Raw genomic sequence first — 22,834 nt, forward strand, 5'->3', positions numbered from 1 at the left:
TTCTATTAGGTACTGGTGATCTACACAGACAATTGAGTGATGGATTTTATGCAACATAATGAGGGATGTGAATTTTCTCCTTGTTTCTAAAGTTTGCCAGTTTAGTACATATAACATTTCAGTGACACTTGATCTAAAGTCATAGTTGTTGAGAACATATCTGGCTACTGCCCTCTGTACTTTTTCAATTTCATATGTTAGATTTTTTGCAATAAATGCAAAACACATGCACTAGTCCCCCACCGGAAGGTCTTTTTCAACCCCCAGACACCAAAGACAACCCCACCTCTACTACCCTTGTACCAAAACTGAGCTTGTGAAGTCGGTTGTTCATATTATACACGAAATAATAAAGTTCTGTGAAAAATTCAGCGCAGAGCAGTCAGTTTTGTGATGGGGATTACAGGACCCCAGCAGCACCAGCCAGATGATATCGAACCTTGGCTGGATTCTTTACCAACAAAGAGATCAGACAGTAGACTGGTGTGATGTCCGCATACACGGCTAGTAGACATACATAAAGACTTGTTCCCACAAACAGCACTATCCACACGTGGTCACACTTGCGATATGCACTGCCTTCTGTAGGACTGAATTACAGACACTCCTTCTTTCAGCGGAAATCCGATTGTGGAACCGCCTGCCAGAGCACGTCGTCGCAGCCATACCTTGGACACTTTCAAAGGCAGGCTTGCCAGTTGTCGCCGCTAGCTCTATGTACAGGATTTTAACTGCTTTTATTTTTATCCTGCACTGGTGCTCATCTCACAATGACCTTGTACATAGTCTTTCATACGCGACGATGCTCCAGAGTGAGCCCTGCGTATTACCAGGAAGAAGAAGAAGATATATTATATACTTTGATACTAGAAAATATTTTATACCTAACAGGTGTTTAGATTCCGGGTTTTGATCCCGGGTTTTAGACTTATCCTATCGAAGGGACACCACTCTAAGAAGAAAAAAATACGACGATGGTGAAAATTTCAAACTTACCACAGTCTGCGTGTGATTTTATTAAAGGTCACAAAGTTGCAGTAGCATGCACAGTAACTACAGGTTCGTAATATTAAAATTTTCTTATTTCGATACATTTATGTTGACTTCTACGCTACTGGTTGAGAACTTAATTTCGGACAGATGCAATTTCCGGATAATTGTAATTAACTGCGTTATTTTGCATTATTATGTCTCCCACTACACAGTGGTGTTGGAGACATATTGATTTACTCCTGCATGTGTGTGTGTGTGTGTCTGTCACAAATCCTGTTTGCACTCTTTAAGTATGTAGTGATTGTAGGTTTATAGGCCACTTCCAACAGCCTTGCTGTTGGGTTAACCCTTTAGCGACGTGGTTGAGTGTCCGCCTACAGATCTCCAGGTCCGGGGTTCGAGCCCCAGTTACAACTGGGCCAGTAGGGACCTTGGTATTTTCTCTCCCAGGGTTTACTTTACATTTCTCATCCGATCTTCACCAATCTTGACCAGTTTAAAATATGTTTGACCATAAGACCACGGCCAGGTTAGATTACCCAAATCAGCCCAGGCACTTCTGAATTATGGCCCTTGAATTACTGAAAATCTGCCTTTTTATTCTTGTCTGAGCTCTTAAGTAGAATATTTCTCATCCGATATCTTCCAGGGCTTTTCATCAGGAAATTTGGAAGAGGCCTTGGCCTTTCAAGTTGGGAAATTTATGCACAATAATTGTTCATTTTGGGAAAAATTATCAACCGGAAGTAAACATCGAAAGACGAAGCAAATTTATCTCCCCTGAAACTTGGACTAAAATCCAGGCCATGGAACATAATGTATTAGACTGGCAATGTGTCACAACTGGTTCTGTGGGCTGATAGGCTATTGTGTGGCAAAAAATCAATACCAGACAAATGCTTCCTCTGGAAATGTTAAAATGTAAACAAAATCTTAACCATCTGTTACATGATTTGGGGAAATTTTACCTTGCATTTTGGGAAATATCTCTGCCACAGTTGGGAAAAAATAGTATATTTTTGGATTGGGAAGAGGCCTTTTATAGGCCTCTGTTATATAAGGATGAAAAGCCCTGTCTTCACAAAAGTAGAACAAAATGTGTTAAATGGTAAGTCCTCGGCCATGTTCAATAACTAGCACTGGCACTTTGGAATTATAGCCCTTGAATTACCGAAAATCTGCCTTTTTACTCTTGTCCGCGCTCTAAGTAAAATATTTCTCATCAGATCTTCACCAATCTTGAACAAAATATGTTTAACAATTAAGCCTTCGGCCAAGTCCCATAACTAGCCAAATAGGCCCAGGGGCTTCAGAATTATGGCCCTTGAATTACCGTAAATCAGCCTTTTTACTCTTGTCCATCCTCTAAGTCGAACATTTCTCATCCGATCTTCACCAAACTTGAGCAAAATGACTGTTTGCCAATAAGTCCTCGGACAAGTTCGATAACTAGCCAAATCAGCCCAGGCACTACGGAACTATGGCCCTTGAATTACTCAAAATCGGCCTTTTTACTTTTCAAAGGTATATTTGTAGTAAGTGAACAGTATATAAAGACTGACTTACTGTTTCGATGATTAGGCAGTTGTGGGAGACATGTGCTTTTCTCAAAAGCAGCTCTAGTTTATAAACCAGTTAAATCCAGATTATTTTGATTTGGATATACACATCTATGAAACATACATTTAATATAAGGCAAAACCTCAAAGCGAGCTTGAGGAACTAGATTAGGGATTTTGCATTGGACTCTCTTGGATTTTGCAAGGACAGATCACACTCGATGCTTGCGCGCCTCGTGAGATCCAATCTGGCAAAATCCACTCAAGCAGAATACAGCATCCTAGATGGAGCCGCTATTATAGTAAATCTACAGTACATGCTGTTTTGTTGATATTGATGCTGTAACATCAAAATTCTTAACTAATCAAGACAACACGTTATTTTTAAATGCATATGAAAAATTGTGACACATGCTTCTAATTATAGGAATATCATATTATATATCGTATACATATTGATCATTTTGTATTGATATGAATATTGTATTGATCATTCCAGTCATTATACAGCACTACAAACAATCAAGGTCAGATGAGAGACTTAGGGTCACAATGGCACTCTAAACAATTGAAATATTTCCATTTCTTCAGTGGTTGATTGAAGACTGTTACAGTCCTTATTAGGATTACAACAGACATCTATTATTTATACTTACATGTACCATTTGCCAACTAACTGAGTGACACATCGAAAGCAGCCACATCAGTTATACTCATAATTCGCATAATTTGAAATAAATGCATGATGGTCTAACATGTGTGTGTGTTTTAACTCACCTTAGCACAAAGTGCTCAAGGTGAGCTATTGTGATCACCCTAGCGTGTGTCATGAGGTATGCATCGTCAAAAATTTGACTTGTTAACACTCTAGAGGTCACAATTTAAACCCAGTATTAATGCAGCCTGTTCACAATATTATCGTCAATAAAGTCTGAGACAAATTCATCACTGGGTCATCTGAGGTGAAAAACTAGGTCACTAGGTCATTTATTAGAAAACCTTGTTAACACTGTAGAGGCCACATTTTCTGTTTAATCTTCTTTATACTTTGTCAGAATGTTTGTATGAAATCTAGGTCAAGTTTAAAACTGGAATACCAGTGGTTAAAAACTAGATCACTAGATCAGATCATAAAAAAACCTTGTTATCACTCTAGAGGCCACATTTTCCATTTGATCTTTTTTAAATTTTGTCAGAATGTTTGACTATGAAATTTAGATCATAAGGTCAAACCATAGAAAAAACCTTTTAGACACTCCAGAGGCCACATCTTCTGTTTGTTCTTTTAAAACTTTGTCAGAATATTTGTCTCTATGAAACCTAAATCCAGTATGAAACTGGATTATCTAGGTCAAAAATGAGGTCACTCAGTCAAATCGTAGAACATTGTTAACACTTAGAAGTTCACATTGTCTGTCTGATCTTCATGAGACTTGATATAAATGTTCGTTTACAATCTAAGATAAATTTGTTACTAGCCACTTGAGAAAAAACAAGGTCACTAGGTCAAGTTATAGAAAAACTTTGTTAACACTTTAGTGGCCACTAACTTTTTTCAACTTGGTCATCATAAATCTTTGTCAAAATGTTTGTCTATGAAATCTAGGTCAAGTTCAAAAGACAGTTGATAAAACTGGCCTTTTGAAAATTAAGTGTATTCGGTTATTCCCCATTTTCATTCTGTTAATCTCAGCCAGTCAGGCATCTCTTTATTTGACTTTGATAGCACATTTTCGAAAGAAGCCCTTACTCTGTGCCTTTTAATTATTCATTGATTCTTTTAATATGCTCAATTTTTGCACCGTGTTTGAATTATTTCAGCATGTGGATTACTGGCATTAAAAAAGTATATGGCTGGTGGTGTATGTAGGAGCAAGGCTCATATGAATGGCAAAACTGTTCTTATAACTGGAGCTAATACTGGCATCGGCAAGGAGACAGCTAAAGACCTGGCACGCAGAGGTAAATGGCAGTAATCGCAGTAAAAATGCTCCATGTTATTGTATGATTTCTTTACATTTGAGAATTATATAAAATTGGCATTACTTCTTGTAAACTCCATTTGCATGTATTATTTGTCTTTTTAGCTCACTAGTTATTGCGATCCTGTGAGTACCGATCCTGTGAGTACCTTGTTAGTGATTGTCAGCAAACTCATATCTCAATTACTTATTACTCATCAGTGATTATACACCCTCCTCAAGTTCCTTTTACTTTTGGTTATTTGTCTTTCTTGATACTGTCTCTTAATATGATATTTTATTTTAGTTACTTCGAGATGATCCCCATTTTTCTTTTTTTACTTTATATTATATCTAATATTTTTTATCATTTTTTTTACACAATTTTTCAGGTGCCCGAGTTTTACTAGCATGTCGTGATATAACAAAAGCTGAAAGGGCAGCTGAAGATATCCGAAAAACAACTGGAAACAAAAACGTAGTTGTGTATATTCTTGACCTTGCCTCACTAAAGTCTGTACGTCAGTGTGCAAATGAAGTCATAAGGAAGGAAACCAGAGTGGATGTTCTTATTAATAATGCAGGTGAAATTTAAAGGTTGGCAACAAAGATAGAAAATTCTTGCATTTTGGCTCAAATTGGAAGCTAATCTGTTTTACATGCTTACAGCTCACCTAAGCCCAAGGCTTAAAGGTGAACTATTGTGATCTTGCTGTGTCCAGCATAGCTCTGGCCTTTTAGAGGTAAGCTTTTTTACAGGAGTATTGAACAGTGGTTCTCAACCAAGTTTATTCAAAGTAGGGCCTTTGTTTCTTTGTTTTGCATTGAGTTAACAGAAGGAAACTTGTTTATAAAGTCAGCTTTCTTTAAAAATACAGAAGTTTTCATCATCAGCAAAATGCCTGATGGATCTCTCTTGATGTGAACAACTTTGCCCATTTGGGTTTAGAAAAAAATCTGATAACATTTGAAATACAATTCTAGAAAGATAAAAAATATTTTTTTCTTGTTCTTTGATCTCCATGCAAGCAAACCATGCATAAAGTTTGAAGAGAGCTAATCCCCATTTTACTGGAAGTGGAAGGGATATAGTTTTGAATTGTTCTGACTCTGTCCTTTCTTCTATTAAGAACCATGTCTTCAACCTGGTTTGAAGTTCCTGAATAAAACTTTTAAACATACTGTAGGGAAATGTGACCCTGGAAGTTTTAGTCAGATTGCCTGAAAATACAATAGCTATGACCCTTAAAGGCCTATTAGTATGTTAATGGCCTTTACCATTATTTATAGACTATTTCCTATCAAACAATGTTGTTCCATTTCTGCTCAATAACTTCATTTAGAAGTAAGATGTTGTTACCAAGCCTGGCACATATGCAGCTTTCTTTTGTGCATTCTGTTCACTTTTGTCTAGGTCAAGTTCAGTGTTACTAAAAATAGAAAAATAGTTTCTACTTGTTCATTTCAGTTAGGAATGAGGCATTTCAGCCAAACGTAACAAATAGTTAGCTTGCATAGAGACAGGGTTCAATTGTATTGTACATTGCTTGGGTCAAGGTCACCATTACTTTAACTTAGAATGGGAAAAAAATCTGGCTGAATGATTTTAGTAAGGAATGAAATAGCTTACATAGAGAGCACATTTCTAATATATTTTGAATTGCTTGGTCAATGCTTAGATCTCCATTACTAGAAATAAAAAGATGTTTTTTCACATTCAGTTACAAGGAAGTAAGAAATAAGTTTGTGGACCAAATTTTGTGCATAGGTTTGCTTGCATAGAGAAAGTACAAATGCATTGGTTGTTCTGGTCAAGGTTTCGATCACCATTACTAAAAATTGAAAGAGGGAATTACTCATTTGAATTAGACATTTATACCAAATTTTGTACCTTGGAAGCTTGTGTAGAGGCCATCCCTTGATTGCATTTGGGTAGTGAAGATCAGGGTCAAGGTTGTTGTTACTAAAGATAGAAAAATGGTTTTTGCTCAGATATAAATGATATATTTTACCAAACTTTAGTAAGGAATGAGATTTTGACTACCGGTAAACTTATATCCATTTTGGAAGAATCAGTCTGCTTTTTATAGTCTGGGAATGCTTTTTTAAGCATTTACCCTAATGTGTTACACAGGTAATAACAATTCATTGAATTTGCTTGTTTTGGTGCATACAAAATGATTTCAGGTGTAATGTGGACACCAGAATGGAAGACTGATGATGGTTTTGAGATGCAGTTTGGAACAAATCATCTTGGACATTTCTTATTTACAAATCTCTTACTGGATCTACTTAAGAAATCAACACCAAGCAGAATTGTCAACGTGTCTTCCCGTGCTCATGAAAGTAAGGTTTATAATGTATAGAAATACCTTTGCTGTTCTCAAGTTTTGTTTCTGTATAAAATTTGATATTAGTTTAATTCTCTGAATTGATTGTTTTTTTTTTTCATATACGTATAGATTTGTGTCACTCTTTGCCCAAAGCTCATGTGCAAGAGCCTGCTCTGCAGGATTGAAAAAAATGCCTAGCATATATGCAAACAAAGGGTTAGGTATTGAGGCATAAATGGCTAAATAACTGTTATTCTTTATTCTGTATTAAATTGAGAAACAGACAATGGTTGCAGCACACACCATGACCCTTTTTAGCTCATATGATTTTTTGAGAGAGAAAAAAAGGTCATCACTTGATCGGCGTCAGCGTTGGCTGTTTAAGTTTTATGTTTAGGTCAGCTTTTCTCCTGAACTGTCAATGCTATTGCTTTAAAACTTGCAACACTTGTTCACCATCAATACCTGACTCTGTACAGCAAGAAACATAACTCCATCCTGCTTTTTGCAAGAATTATGGCCCCTTTTAGACTAAGAAAATATCAGATTTCATGGTAAAGTTTTATGTTTAGGTCAGCTTTTCTCCTATACTATCAAAGCTGTTGCTTTGAAACTTGCAACACTTGTTCACCATCAAAAGCTGACTCTGTACAGCAAGAAACACTCCATCATGCTTTTTGCAAGAATTATGGCCCCTTTGAACTTAGAAAATATCAGATTCCTTTTTAGCTCATCTGATTTTTTGAAAAAAAATGATGAGTTATTGTCATCACTTGAGCGGTTGTCGGCGTCGGCGTCGGCGTTGCCTGGTTAAGTTTTATGTTTAGGTCAGCTTTTCTCCTAAACTATCAAAGCTATTGCTTTGAAACTTGGAATACTTGTTCACCATCATAAGCTGACCCTGTATAGCAAGAAACATAACTCCACCTTGCTTTTTGCAAGATTTATGGCCCCTTTTGTACTTAGAAAATATCAGATTTCTTGGTTAAGTTTTATGTTTAGGTCAACTTTTCTCCTAAACTATCAGAGCTATTGCTTTGAAACTTGGAATACTTGTTTACCATCATAAGCAGACCATGTACATCAAGAAACATAACTCCATCTTGCTTTTTGCAAGAATTATTGCCCCTTTTGGACTTAGAAAATCAGTTTTCTTGGTTAAGTTTTATGTTTAGGTCAGCTTTTATCCTAAACTATCAAAGCTTTTGCTTTAAAACTTGCAACACTTGTTCACCATCATAAGCTGACCCTGTACATCAAGAAACATAACTCCATCCTGCTTTTTGCAAGATTTATGGCCCCTTTTGGACTTAGAAAATATCAGATTTCTTGGTTAAGTTTCATGTTTAGGTGAACTTTTTCTCTTAAACTATCAAAGCTATTGCTTTGAAACTTGCAACACTTGTTCACCATCATAAGCTGACCTTGTAAAGCAAGCAACATAACTCCATCCTGCTTTTTGCAATAATTATTGCCCCTTTTGGACTTAGAAAATAATTTTCTTGGTTGAGTATTATGTTTTAGTATACTTTTCTCATAAACTATCAAAGCTATTGCTTTAAAACTTGCAACATTTTTTCACCATCATAAGTGGACACTGTACATCAAGAAACATAACTCTATCCTGCTTTTTGCAAGAATGATGGCCCTTTTTAGACTTAGAAAATCATGGGTAGGACAATATTTCTATTATACAAAAAAAATCAGATGAGCGTCAGCACCCGCAAGGCGGTGCTCTTGTTTAAGTTTTGCGTTTAGGTGAACTTTTATTGCTTTAAAACTTGGAGCAGTTATTTGCCATTTAAAGCTTACTCTGCATATCAAGTACCATAACTCTTCATTGCTTTTTGCAAGAATTATGGCCCCTTTTGGACTTAGAAAATTATGGGTAGGACAATATTTCTATTTTACAGAGACAAAAATCAGATGAGCGTCTGCACCCACAAGGCGGTGCTCTTGTTTAGTGTCTGTGATTTACATTTTCTTGAAGAATATTTTCAATCATGTAAATCAAAAGCAAACTGTGGGTCATGTTTTCTGCAAGGTCAAGGTAACACTTAGAGGTCAAAGATTAACAGGCCTGGGCCTGTTTTGTGTCCGGTCCATAACTCTGCCATTTGTCAAGGGATTTTGAAATTACTTGGCATAAATGTTTCCCATAATGAGACGACATGTCATGCGCAAAACCCGGACCCCTAGCTCTTAAGGTCAAGGTCACATTTAGAGGTTGAAGGTTAACATGGTCTGTTTCTTGTCCAGTCAATTACTCTGCCTTTCATCAAGGGATTTTAAAATTACTTGGCACAAATGTTCCCTATAATGAGTTGATGTGTCATGCGCAAGACCCAGACTCCTAGCTCAAGGTCAAGGTCACCTTTGGAGAACATTTTTGGTGTGTTTTTTTTGTCTGGTCTGTAGCTTTTTTATACATTGATGCATATTCAAATAATTTGCATAAACATTCGCTTTTACAAGAGATTGTGTCATGTGCAAAGGTCCAGGTCACAGGCACCCAAAGTTAACTTTCTTTTTTTGTACATGAGATTACCTCCTTTTTATATGATAAAGTACAATACATGTGTTTTTATATCAGTTTTCCGACTATTTGAAAATAATTTGACACAAATGTTAACCATATTGAGAAGATGTGTCACACTTATGACCGAGGCCTCTTAGGTCAAGGTCACAAAATGATATGTGATTTTTTAACGAATACAACTGTGGCATTCTTGGGCATACTTTGGGGGCATTTGTCACCAATTGTGACAGCTGTTGTTTTTTCAGATTTAATAAATTTATCATTACATATCATTAAAATTGGTAACTGTCTACAACCAACAACTTCTACATTTACAATCAGGTGTGATTTGTACTAAAAAAGTTGAAAATTTAGCATTCAGATATTAAAATACTCCCATTATTTGAATGTTTTGTCCTGACAAATAGGTTATTCAAATATCCGAAATCCATTGTATATAGTTTTGATTTATAAACATATATGAGCCGTGCCATGGGAAAACCAACATAGTGGGTGTGCGACCAGCATGGATCCAGACCAGCCTGCGCATCTGCGCAGTCTGGTCAGGATCCATGCTGTTCGCTAACAGTTTCTCCAATTCCAATAGGCTTTAAAAGCGAACAGCATGGAGCCAGACCAGACTGCGCGGATGCGCAGGCTGGTCTGGATCCATGCTGGTCGCACACCCACTATGTTGGTTTTCCCATGGCACGGCTCATATTTGTATTTACTATGTTACCCAATTACTTAGAAGAAGGTGTTAAGTTGGCATGCAATATGCCTTGTGAATAAAATGTCCCTAAACACTGTTACAAATTTTTGTTAGCTGTTAAGCAACAAAGTGCCATCATGGCCCTATTGTTATTATATATTTCAGGAGGAAAAATTAATTTTGATGATTTAAACAGTGAGAAGAACTATTCTCGTAGTGAAGCATACAATCAGAGTAAACTTGCCAATGTTCTCTTCACAAGGGAACTGAGTAAACGTTTACAAGGTAAATTTTTGTTAATTTTTTAAACACATATGTTGAAACAAAAAATGTTTAAATGCTCTGAATAATTCGGTAAGTTGAAAATAGGGAAAAAACATTTTATGCTCACGAAATTTGTTAATCCTCCTTTACTTTAGCAAAGCCTTCTCTGCAGTGCTGTGAAGTTGAAACTTTGTTTGCAGGTTTATTGATCCACATGTTCTTCCTTTCTCAGAGATCATGATTTGATATATCATCATATGAACAAATGAGGCTTTTCTGATAGAATTGTAGATTTGTCCAAATATTTGATGTGAATTTTCGCATTTAATAAGGAAAACATCTTGAAATGGCCAAAATTGCATGTCAGCATCTTAATTGGAGATCGTCAATGATAAATAGATCTCAGTCACATGTGGTATACCTAAGGTAGGAATGTTTTCTCATTGTAGGCACAGGTGTTACAGTCAATTCCCTTCATCCAGGGATTATAAAAACGGAACTTGGCCGCTACATGGGAATAACATGGTGGCGTAAAATTCTTCTCATGCCTTTCTTTTTGTTAATTATAAAAAATCCTATACAAGGAGCACAGACTACCATTCATTGTGCTGTTTCTCAGGAACTTGATGGAGTGTCGGGGAAATATTTCAGGTAATGCTTTATTTTCGATAGCTACCTTAGAAAGCCCTGTAGGGATAGAACAGGCCAATTAATCTTGTGGTTATCAGTACAAATAAAACAGTTTAACTTCAGATTGAATCAATGTTTTTAAACCAGGCCGAGCATTTTGGCTATTCATTACTAGCCTTAGCAGAGGGAAAGTTTTTAAGACTATTTTTCTGTCCATCATATCTGTCTTAGGACATAGGTGAGACATATTGTTTTTGCCTTCGCTGTCTGTCCGCATTAAGCTTGTCCGGCTTTCACAGGTCAAACTGCTGGCCAGATTTCAACGAAACTTCACAGGAGTTATCAGTACCAAGCCTAATTGTGCATATCGCCATTGCGTTCTGCTTTGCTGCACAAAATAGCCACAAGAGCTAACAATAGAAAAATCTTATCCAGCTTTCACAGGTCAAACTGCTGGCCGGATTTTGATGAAACTTCACAGGATTGATCAGTACCAAGCCTAGTTGTGCATATTGCTGACAAATTCCGCTTTGCTGCACAAAATGGTTGACAGAGCTAAAGATAGAACAGTCTTGTCCAGCTTTCACGGGTCAAGCTGCTGGCTGGATTTCGATGAAAACTTCACAGGAGTGATCAGTACCAGTCCAAGTTTTACATATCACTGGCATGTTCTGCTTCATTGTACAGAATGGCCACCAGAGCTAAAAATATAAAAATCTTGTCCGGCTTTCACAGGTTAAACGGCTGGACAGATTTCGACGAAAATTTACAGGAGTGATCAGTATCGAGCCTAGTTGTGCATATCACCGACACGGTTCGCTTCGCTTAACACAATGGCCGTCAGAGCTAAAGGTATACATAGGGTGGAGACATGTTTTTGTGACAAAAATACCTTCTAGTTATTTGATGTATTTATGAAACTTGGAAGGAACATCATTTTTAGTAAACTATGTCAAGATGATGAATTCATGTTCAAGTTGCACAGATCCAAGGCAGAGCTCCAGATAAGCTGCGTATTTGCGTATTTACGCAATTAAAATTGCAGAAAACCCAGTTGAATTCATACAGTGTGCGTAATGAAACGCAAGTAAAATTCCTAATACCCAGTTCATAAAAAATCGCGTATCGCATTTTCCTTATTACTAGAACGGGTACGAGACTTTAATGCTAGATTTGACTGACTGGTTATACGTTACTGCAGAACAGGTTGCAATTTATCGGAAAAATCACAGGACCATTCAGTCGGCTGATCGATGTTATTTGGATACAGTAAAATTCCTACTTACGACCACGCCGAAATTACGACCGCACCGCTAATACGACCGATTTTGCAAAGAACGGAATATTTCCTTCTTAAAACCAATGGTCGACCAGACCGCTAATCCACTAATGCGACCACCAATTTCAAAACTGTTTGACTTTTTCACACTTAATTAATCACCGCAGTTACGACCACTCAAATTTTTCTGTATGTTACCGCGAATCGCCACGAGAATTAACACGTGCGACATCGTGTTAACACGTTAAGCGTGTACATTGTGTTAATTGCTAACAAGTCTTTTAAATGTTATCAAAACAACGTATCAAACTGTTTGATTGTCTGAAATTGTTTAAAGATGTTTGGTGTTTTGCATCGCTATTTAACATGTTAAGAAATTGTTGAAATAACTAATTCATTTGTAATTAGACGAATGCCCGCTGATCGCCCGCTGATCGAATTGACCAGATTAAAACGGATTTAATTAGATGTAAACGGTTTTTGTTTGTTATTATTAATGTAAATACGTTTGGGATTTCAGCAGAGAATGAAGTTTAAAAAGGTTTGATATTGTTGTAATTGTTTTTAATTGGTCAAAATTCAAATCATTATCAGTGAAGTGCGTCCTTAATTAATACACAGTTTGATCCGTAATTCTTTGATTAACACAGTGATCAAGTATTAAAGGCTAATGAAATGCTTATCTTTATCAGTCTTCTTTCGTATCTGATACTAACATAGTCATGGAAAAACGAAAACGGAAAGTCTGCCAGACCTTTCCCGTACAGCCTTGTCCACTAATCAGACCAGACCGCTAATAAGACCAGTTTTACAAAGAACCATGGGTGGTCTTAATAGCGGAATTTTACTGTACTTTGTAAACAATTTTACGCCGATAAAATGTAAAAGAAATGAAGAATAAACATTGTTGCAGCACAAACTAATTAGTGGGATATTTTGCTGTTCAACAGTGACAGTTATCTGTTTGTGACAATGTAGTGTCACCAATACTGGATGATATCTTTTGGGAGAATGCATATTGTGGTGACCACATCGTTCGGGATATTGTGGATGAACTGATCTCCGACTTCATTAAAAGTGAAAAAGAAAGCAACAGTATGGAACATTCATTACAATTTTAAATACATTTTTGTATTAAACATTGAAGGGCGCCATTAAAGTACTTAGCTACTTAGTCAATCCTGTTCAATGATATATACCATGTGTACTGTAAGCAAAAAATACACAATTGTTAGTGCCCGTTTGGTAAAATACCCAATTGGGTTTAGCAAATACCCAATTACTTCTTAAAAGGCTGGGTAATGATATTATTTTTACCCAATTCAAATTTCGAATACCCAATTCACACTAAAAGTGATGGGTAAATACCCATTTGCACCAAAAGCTTATCTGGAGCTCTGCCCAAGGCGAAGGTAAGATATTCTAGCCTTAGATTTCTTGTCTGGTCCATATGTTTTAAATCTCTTGAACGATATTGATGTAATTAGAGTTTTATTTGTTTGTACAGACAGGTTTTAAATCCTACTGACAAAATTAAGGTCATATGGCAATATTCCCGCTTTTAGTGATTGAGAAAGACCTCAGGTTCAAGCTTATGGATAGAACCCCCGAATAAGCTCTGTAAATCATGGAAGAACACTATATCCCTTGTAGGTTTTCAGACCAACATTTGAGAGTCATTAGTTAGGTAACCTTGTGGGGACTGTTTTTCCCATCAAGACAACATGACTCAAGATGCAGCAAAGGGCAAGGTCAATGCTCATGGCAAATCAGAACAACCACACCTTCACAATACCTGGGTTATTAAAACCGTATATGGAATATCTCTTCCCTAGGGCTGTCATTGATTGGGTCTTAGGCGTATCGACGATACCGATATATCAGAAGACAAATATCGACGATACATCGATATATTGGTTATTAAGTTAGATTAACGACCTATTTGTTCATATGCATACTATATACCTTCCTGTAAATGCTGTTTTAAGTTTTATTGCCTACTTTCCATATTTCTGTTTGATTGTGTTGTATTTGTATTTATGAAATAAAAGAAATACATAAAAATTAATAACATCTTTCATTTTGCCTTCACTCCTTTTTTGCATTTATCCAAATTTACAACTTTGTGAACTTTAGTTGTTTTTTAGGGTCTGTGTGTTTATTTGGGTAGTTTTTCTCTCTGTAAAATATCGATTTTTGAAAATGGGAATCGATAATCAATCGACAAAAAAATATCGTTGATACATCGATATCGTTTCTATCGATGACAGCCCTACTCTTCCCTAAAGTCAGCTGACATCACTAAACTGACAAATATTTGTTTGACAGAGAAAATTGCAGCTGATATACACATACAGATCTATTTCTGTGACTGTGCTATCGGACAGAAATTCCTCACTTTTACCTATCTTTTCAATATAATAAAAAGTATATTACAGTAACTGGGGAAGGTTTAACTATACTGTGATGCACTTATATTTCAGTAACTATGTTATCAAATGGGCAAATTTATTATCAGTTAGGAAGTCCTCACTTATATCAAATTTGCCTATTTTATGATACACGTATATTATTTTTACTTTGATGTATATTAAACCTTACCCTGCTTAATTCCTATAATGAACTTGTCCATCTTTCAATTTGGACAGTACCATAAACTGTTAAAAGGGGTGCTTAACAATGAGATACTGACAGAATGATGAACAATGCAGACCATGATCAGACTGCACGGATGTGCAGGCTGATCCGTGCAGGCTGATCTTGGTCTGCACTGGTCGCAAAGGCAGAATCACTTGCCGCCAGCTGACTAAGGGTTAATAATATGAAATAAGGCAATGCCTCAATCAGGAATCGATCCCACTTTAACTCATCCCATAAGATTAGAAAAGAACTGTCTAATGACAACATCGATTCTGTATCATTTTAAAGGTAGATTTTGGAATAAAAACAACACTGCCAATATCTGTACTGATGTGCAAGATGTTGCGGTTCGAACAAGTTATGTGGACACTTATTAGGCGCAAGGAAAAAGCGTATTCTTCTAAAAAATCCCTATTATTTATTTCAGTGACTGTGCTATCAAGGAAGAAGCCCCACAAGCTCAAGATGATGAAGCTGCTGCAAGATTGTGGAAAGTCTCTGAAGAAATGGTTGGGCTGACACAGAGATCTTGATCAGGAAATCATTAGAAGCTATTATAAACAGTATTTTGATGTTACAAGTAGAAGACTTCAAAGATGTGCGGAAAGGCAGATATAAGATAGATGTCAATTGAGAATGTTGTTATATGGCATGGAAACAGTGCCTTAGGGATGTTTTTTTTCTTGTGCTGCCCAAATGTTTTGGTAGGGCACTTAGCTTTGTCTTGGTCAGCTCGGATGTTGTTCCTTAAGATAAGATAAGATAAGATAAGATAAATTTTATTTTAAGTCTGTAAGACAGAGAAACAATACAACATAAGCGACAAGCGCTTTTTAACCGACTATATATAACAAAGATAAACAGAACATATAGTAAGCAAGCTGTAAAATAAGAGATAGGGTTATACAAAAGTTACATGTAGCAGTACAACATGAAGTTAAACCTGTGAAAGACCTGCTGCTCTTGGCCAAAAGCCTAAGAACTACTTAAGATAAACATGAAATAAAAAACTGAAAGGCAAAACTGGGGCAAAAAGCTGAATAAAAAATATGCTAAACGAGAATATCACCTCAGATCAGAAGCAGCAGCTCCTTCACAGTAGCACATAAAACATAGCATGAAAATAAGATGTAATAATGACAATAGCACATAGAGAACATAAAATCCATGCAAATTGTTACATAAAAATAATAGAAAGAAAAGTGTGCAACTAAAGCAACTAAACAAAGAAACTAGCTAAAGCAGCGAAACATGGAGAACAAGGCATAGATCCTTGTCGTCTACACAGGGAAACAAGGTATACAAAAGTAGCTAAAGCGTGCAAAGCAAGACAAGTATTGACAACACAATGCAAAAAGCACAGTAAATAACTAAAACAGCTAAACATGGAGAAAAAAGCATAAAACTATGTCAACTACACAAGGAAAGCAAAGTACACATACTAATTGTAGCAAACTATGAGGGACAAGGCATACAACAAAAACAGCTAAACAAAGCAAAAACTACCAAGCAGATCAAAATAAGAATATCTAAAATAAAAAAGCAAAAGACCACAATGAAAGTACAAGCATAGAATTAAACTGGTTGGGTGTAATGAAAAGAGATGTCGTCCGGTCCTGCAGAACAAGCTGCTAAGTATGTTTGCACATTGAACATTTGCAGTCTTGACCATTCCAGTGTAAAATTAAGCTTTTAAATTGATTAAAGCTAGATGTGTTCCTAAGATATATCCTTCCCAATTTGTGTCAAGTATTTAACCTAAACTCACTAAACATGACAGGATTTTTATCCAGCATGTGAAGTTGTGCACCTGAGGATTTATTTGATATTTTACTCAGTAAGACTGGAGTAATGTCCCTTGACTTGAGTAAAAATGCATTTAGGAACTAATACATATAATTTGTAAGTATGTTGATAAAAATGAAAACCAAAAGGTCATTTTATAGTGACTGTATTGTTTTGTATAACCAACATACAGAAATTTACATGATGTTATTTAGGTATTTTCATTAAAATTCATAAGATGGTTCATCACTTTTGATTGTGTTGTAAAAATCTGTCTAAGATATCAAAGTAAAACAAATATAATGCTATACTTTGTTCAGTTGGCGTTTTAATGTGTTTAGTGTTGTACATGTAGTAACATTTAAAAATTATATAACTTCTGAATTATTTAAAAATTCAGGATTTTTAGTGACATATGTTTAACTTTTAACAAATCGTATTTTTTATACGCTTATACGTTTGAAAAACGGGACGTATTATGGGAACGCCCCTGGCGGGCGGGCGGCGTCCACAGACTTTGTCCAGAGCATATCTTCTACATGCATGAAGGGATTTTGATGAAACTTGGCACAGTTGTTCACCATCATGAGACGGAGTGTCATGAACAAAAACCAGGTCCCTAGGTCTAAGGTCAAGGTCACACTTAGAGGTCAAAGGTCAAATTCAAGAATGACTGTCCGGAGCATATCTTCTTCATGCATGGAGGGATTTTGATGAAAGTTGGCACAATTGTTCATCATCATGAGACGGAGTGTCATGCGCAAGAACCAGGTCCCTAGGTCTAAGGTCAAGGTCACACTTAGAGGTCAAAGGATACAAGAATGAAAACTTTGTCCGGAGCATATCTTCTTCATGCATAGAGGGATTTTGGTATAACTTGGCACAAATGTTCACCACCACGAGGCGAAGTGTCATGCGCAAGAACCAGGTCCCTAGGTCAAAGGTCAAGGTCACACTTAGAGGTCAAAGGATACAAGAATGAAAGCCTTGTCCAGAGCATTTCTTCTTCATGCATAGAGGGATTTTGATATAACTTTGCACAAATGTTCACCACCACGAGGCGGAGTGTCATGCGCAAGAACCAGGTCCCTAGGTCAAAGGTCAAGGTCACACTTAGGCCAAAGGTCAGATACAAGAATGACTTTGTCCGAAGCATTTCTTCTTCATGCATGGAGGGATTTTGATGTAACTTGGCACAATTATACACCATCATGAGACGAAGTGTCATGCGCAGTTCCCTTCTTTAGAATTACTTCCCCTTGTTGTTACTGTAAATAGCTTATATTGTAACTTTTTCATTACTAGTCGTAGAGAAAAATCGAGACCACTTTTCTGTAGTACAACATGCATGCTACATCCAATTATGAGGTTTATTTTGACCAATCTCTACCTGGTAAAGATTTTTGTGTGGACTTACAAATTTTTTTTGGATTTTTTTTTTTTTTTTTTTTTTTTAAGATTATCTTCCCTTAGTTGTTACTATAAATAACTTATATTGTAACTTTTAATTGACCGTAGGGAAAAAACAAGACCACTTTTCTGTGGTACAACATAGATGTTACTTTCAAATTTTAGATGTATTTTAAGGTATCTCTACCTGGTAAGGAGTTTTTTTGTGGACTTAGAAAAACAAATGACTTACAATGATTACTAAACAACCACAAAATTAAAATTCCATTTGCAAATACAGGTGCTAGGGTAAAGAAATTTGCTGTGACGGGCGTATATTGTGACATTTTGGCACTCTTGTTTTAATAATCAGTTTAACACAACTTCCCGACCCAACGGAACTGTATGTCACCAGTATATCTGTATACAGCAGTAATATACCACATGATATTAAAATCATATCACATATATATGTATCTGTATATTCAGATCTTGTAAACATGAACTTTTAAGGACCTTGCATTAAGAATTGTTAAAATTTATTGACCTGTATGCAAACGTTGTGAAAATGAACATGTATGGACCTTGCAGTAAGAATTGTTAAAATTTATTGACCTGTATGCAAATGTTGTGAAAATGAACATGTATGGACCTTGCAGTAAGAATTGTTAAAATGTATTGACCTGTATGCAAACGTTGTGAAAATGAACATGTATGGACCTTGCAGCAAGAATTGTTAAAATTTATTGACCTGTATGCAAACATTGTGAAAATGAACATGTATGGACCTTGTAGCAAGAATTGTTAAAATTTACTGACCTGTATGCAAATATTGTGAAAATGAACATGTATGGACCTTGTAGCAAGAATTGTTAAAATTTACTGACCTGTATGCAAACATTGCGAAAATGAACATATATGGACCTTGTAGCAAGAATTTTTAAAATTTACTGACCTGTATGCAAACATTGTGAAAATGAGCATGTATGGACCTTGTAGCAAGAATTTTTAAAATTTATTGACCTGTATGCATACATTGTGAAAAAGAACATGTATGGACCTTGTAGCAAGAATTTTTAAAATTTATTGACCTGTATGCATACATTGTGAAAAAGAACATGTATGGACCTTGTAGCAAGAATTTTTAAAATTTATTGACCTGTATGCAAACATTGTGAAAACGAACATGTATGGACCTTGTAGCAAGAATTTTTAAAATTTATTGACCTGTATGCAAACATTGTGAAAACGAACATGTATGGACCTTGTAGCAAGAATTGTTAAAATTTACTGACCTGTATGCAAACATTTTGAAAATGAACATGTATGACCCTTGTAGCAAGCATTGTTAAAATTTATTGACCTGTATGCAAACATTGTGAAAATGAACATGTATGGACCTTGTAGCAAGAATTGTTAAAATTTACTGACCTGTATGCAAACATTGTAAACATGAACTTGTTCAGACCTTGTGCAAGCATTGTTAAAATTTATTGACCTGTATGCAAACTTGGTGAACATTAACAATTACTGACCTTTCTTATTGACTTAAGAATCTCAGATCTAGGAGGCCTCCAGCACTGGGAATATTTATATATCTTTTATTTTATAGAAATATATTTAAAGGTTGTTTTGTATATATTATTATACCAATTTTTCTTCTATTTAATAATCCTTTGTTACTTTTTAATAGATGATATATATTTATTTTATAAAATACTTGCTTAACACTGGCAGATGTACTGTGCAAGACATATCATTTTTGTCGAGCCCGCTTGCGGTGAGCTCGATATAGTCGTCACTTTTGGAGGGTCGGTGTATGTGCTTGCATGCGTCCGATTTTGTCCGGATCATAACTTTGACATGCATGGACCAATCTTGTTTATATTTGGCATGAATGTTTACCTCAATGAGAAGGGGTCTCATGCGCAAACCCCATCCTATCTCAAAAGTCATGCAGAATGCAGTATTGAACAAATTAAAAAATTGCCTGGTGATGTATGATAAGTGTTGGACTCCTTGCCCCAATACCGGTTTGAGCAGAATTGGTCTGCTGTTTTAAAATCTCTTATGGGTGCTACTCAGAATTGCAAGAAGCTGTTATCAAGCGTAGTTCATGTGTATATTTTCCTCACAACTGTTGTAAATTAAATTACTTAAGTTTCAACAAAACTTTAGGGAAGTTGCGTTATAAATGTGTTAAAAGTATACAAGACCAAAATTCATATTTGAAACTATATACAGTAACTTCATATTATCTATGTAAACATGAAATTAACATCATTGTGTGTGTAAACAGTACTGTGTTCAGTTTCAAATAATCCACATGTAATAAATGTATAGCTAAGTACAGTATAAATATGTACTTCCACTAAAACACTGGAAGTTTTTTGAACAAATGACTGTTGCACATAAAAATTTAATTGTGATTTTATTGCTACGAACACAGATAATTTATATTATGTAGTCAAGTTAAATTTGTTTGATGATGATTTTCTACATTTTATGTTAGTAACGACAAATAAACTATTTTAATGAAATATTAGATCTGCATTGGATATCTTTAAAACTGCTGATGTCATTTATAGTATGTATATATCTACACAACTTGCAATGAATATGCACTGTTACTATGCACATTATAAAGGAATGCATTATACGTGTATGTTTACTTTTTACAAATTCCGATTTATAAGATATGTTTACTTGACAGGGTACATTTAAATAGCGACTTCAGTCCTCATTATAATTCAAAGTGTTCTGGAAGAAATGAGCCGCACCATAAGAAAACCAACATAGTGGGTTTGCGACCAGCATGGATCCAGACCAGCCTGCGCATCCGCGCAGTCTGGTCAGGCTCCATGCTGTTCGTTTTTAAAGCCTATTGGAATTGGAGAAACTGTTAGCGAACAGCATGGATCCTGACCAGACTGCGCGGATGCGCAGGCTGGTCTGGATCCATGCTGGTCGCAAAGCCACTATGTTGGTTTTCTCATGGCACGGCTCAAATTTTCTTTGATTAACTTGTAATGAAAGTGAAAAAGAATTCTTGTTTTTCTCAAATAACAGTATTTTAAACTTCCTTTTTTAAAATCTTAGGGGCTTTTTTAGACTATCATTTATGTTATTGAATTGCTTTGATATTTAAATTATACATTTTGTGTTTTGTTTGAGATTAAAAGTGTGAAAAATCATTGTTTTACTTGCCTTGTTTAAATAGAATCCCGTTCTCATACAATAAATGAGTGATATTAAGTAAGTAAGTAATTCTTTAGTTGTAGTGATTACAGAGTAAAGATACAAGAAATACACCCACAGGGCCTCAACTGAGTGGTTATGTGCTTTCAGATATGAAAGTGATAATAGTCTCACATGAATAAAGATAATTGTATGTTGCTTTTTTTTTTTGGGGGGGGGGGGGGGGGGGGCTGCCCTTGTCCATCCATCCGTCCGAGTTTGAGTTGTGCATGTTTCTAGAAGTATTTGATCCAGAGCCATCCTACCCAACAAGAATGTAATTCAGCATTTGAGGTTGTAGGTTGTGCACTTGGTGTTTTAATTGGGATTTCACACAGCAATACCGGAGTTATAGCCTTTTAAGTAAAAAATATGTCTGTCCGTCCGAATTTGTGTTGTGCAAATCAGGAAAAGTACTGGACCCAGAGTCCTCAAACCCCACAGGATTGTCATTCAGCATGTGAAGTTGTGCATCTGGTGTTTTAATTAGGATCTCGGCCATACCAGAGATATAGCCCTTTACTTAGTCAAAATATGTCCGTCCGAATTTGTGTTGTTCATATCTTGAAAAGTATTTGACCTAGAGTCATCAAACCCCGAAGGGTTGTCATTCAGCATGTGAAGTTGTGCAACTGGTGTTTAATTGGGATTTTACACAGCCAGACCAGAGTTACGGCCCTTAACTTAGTCGAAAATATGCATAAAAAGGGCCTTTAAGTTTGTGTCGCATGTAGGCCTATCTCAAAAAGTATTTGACTTGGGATTATGGGACATAAAAATATTTAGTACGTGAAGTTGTGCTCCAGGGGTTTTTCACTCAGCAAGACCAGAGTTATGGCCCTTGACTTAGTCAAAAATATGCATAGTTCCTGTTACACGAATCTTAAAATGTTTTGACGCAGGGTCATGATTCAGCATGTTAAGTTGTGCACTAGTGAAGTTCATATTGCCTGTCTCTCAAAAGTCACTTCAAGTCATAAATCAATAGAGAATTGTTATATAGCTTGTGAAATTGTGCACTTGGTATTCTGTTTTGGATTTCATTCGGAATATAGTTACGTTCCTTGACTTTGTGAAAAATACATGCAAAGTGATTAAAAAATTATGTTGCATGCATCTTAAAAATTGTGTCATGAAACCATGAAGGAATATTATTTAGCATGCGAGTTTGTGCTCTGAGTTTTGTTTTCGATTTCACTCTGCAGGATCAGAGTTATGGCCCTTTGTCAAAGAATTTTACATTTTCATTCTATTAGATATTTTATGCTGCTTTCGTTTATGTATTTTTCCAGCTCGCTCATATATGCATGAATTTAATGCAGGCCTTTATGTTCACACTGGCCATAGCTTTATCAGATCAAGTGGTTCCAACGTTGTTTGAGCGGTGAATTTTACGCTGATCAGATGGAGAAATATGGCCGATACTACAAATTTCCGGCATTGTAAGTATGAGTTAAAGGAATTTCTACCCGTTAGATAACGAATCAAATGAAACCGATGGGTGCACCTGGAGCGCAAATGTGTCTATATTTTA

General features: G+C 36.0%; 1 protein-coding gene across 1 annotated transcript; it reads left to right on the forward strand.

Annotated features, from left to right (window-relative positions):
* Positions 1 to 921: 921 nt before the first annotated feature.
* Positions 922 to 21,257, forward strand: LOC123523576 (retinol dehydrogenase 13-like). The gene is made up of 7 exons (XM_053543676.1): positions 922 to 1,059; positions 4,374 to 4,514; positions 4,906 to 5,097; positions 6,701 to 6,859; positions 10,242 to 10,361; positions 10,790 to 10,991; positions 15,317 to 21,257. Exons 1-7 carry the CDS (start codon positions 975 to 977, stop codon positions 15,420 to 15,422), a joined length of 1,005 nt encoding a protein of 334 aa, XP_053399651.1. The 5' UTR covers positions 922 to 974; the 3' UTR covers positions 15,423 to 21,257.
* Positions 21,258 to 22,834: the final 1,577 nt, after the last annotated feature.

Source organism: Mercenaria mercenaria, chromosome 1 (assembly GCF_021730395.1).
Source record: "Mercenaria mercenaria strain notata chromosome 1, MADL_Memer_1, whole genome shotgun sequence".
NCBI classification, from domain to species: Eukaryota; Metazoa; Mollusca; class Bivalvia; order Venerida; family Veneridae; genus Mercenaria; species Mercenaria mercenaria.

Excerpts from the sequence above, each read along its gene's own strand:
- LOC123523576 (XM_053543676.1), top strand. The coding sequence starts at position 975 with ATGGTGAAAATTTCAAACTTACCACAGTCTGCGTGTGATTTTATTAAA. Across the intron at positions 10,362-10,789 it reads ACTGAGTAAACGTTTACAAG|GCACAGGTGTTACAGTCAAT; the intron begins GTAAATTTTTGT and ends TTCTCATTGTAG. Across the intron at positions 10,992-15,316 it reads GTGTCGGGGAAATATTTCAG|TGACTGTGCTATCAAGGAAG; the intron begins GTAATGCTTTAT and ends TATTTATTTCAG.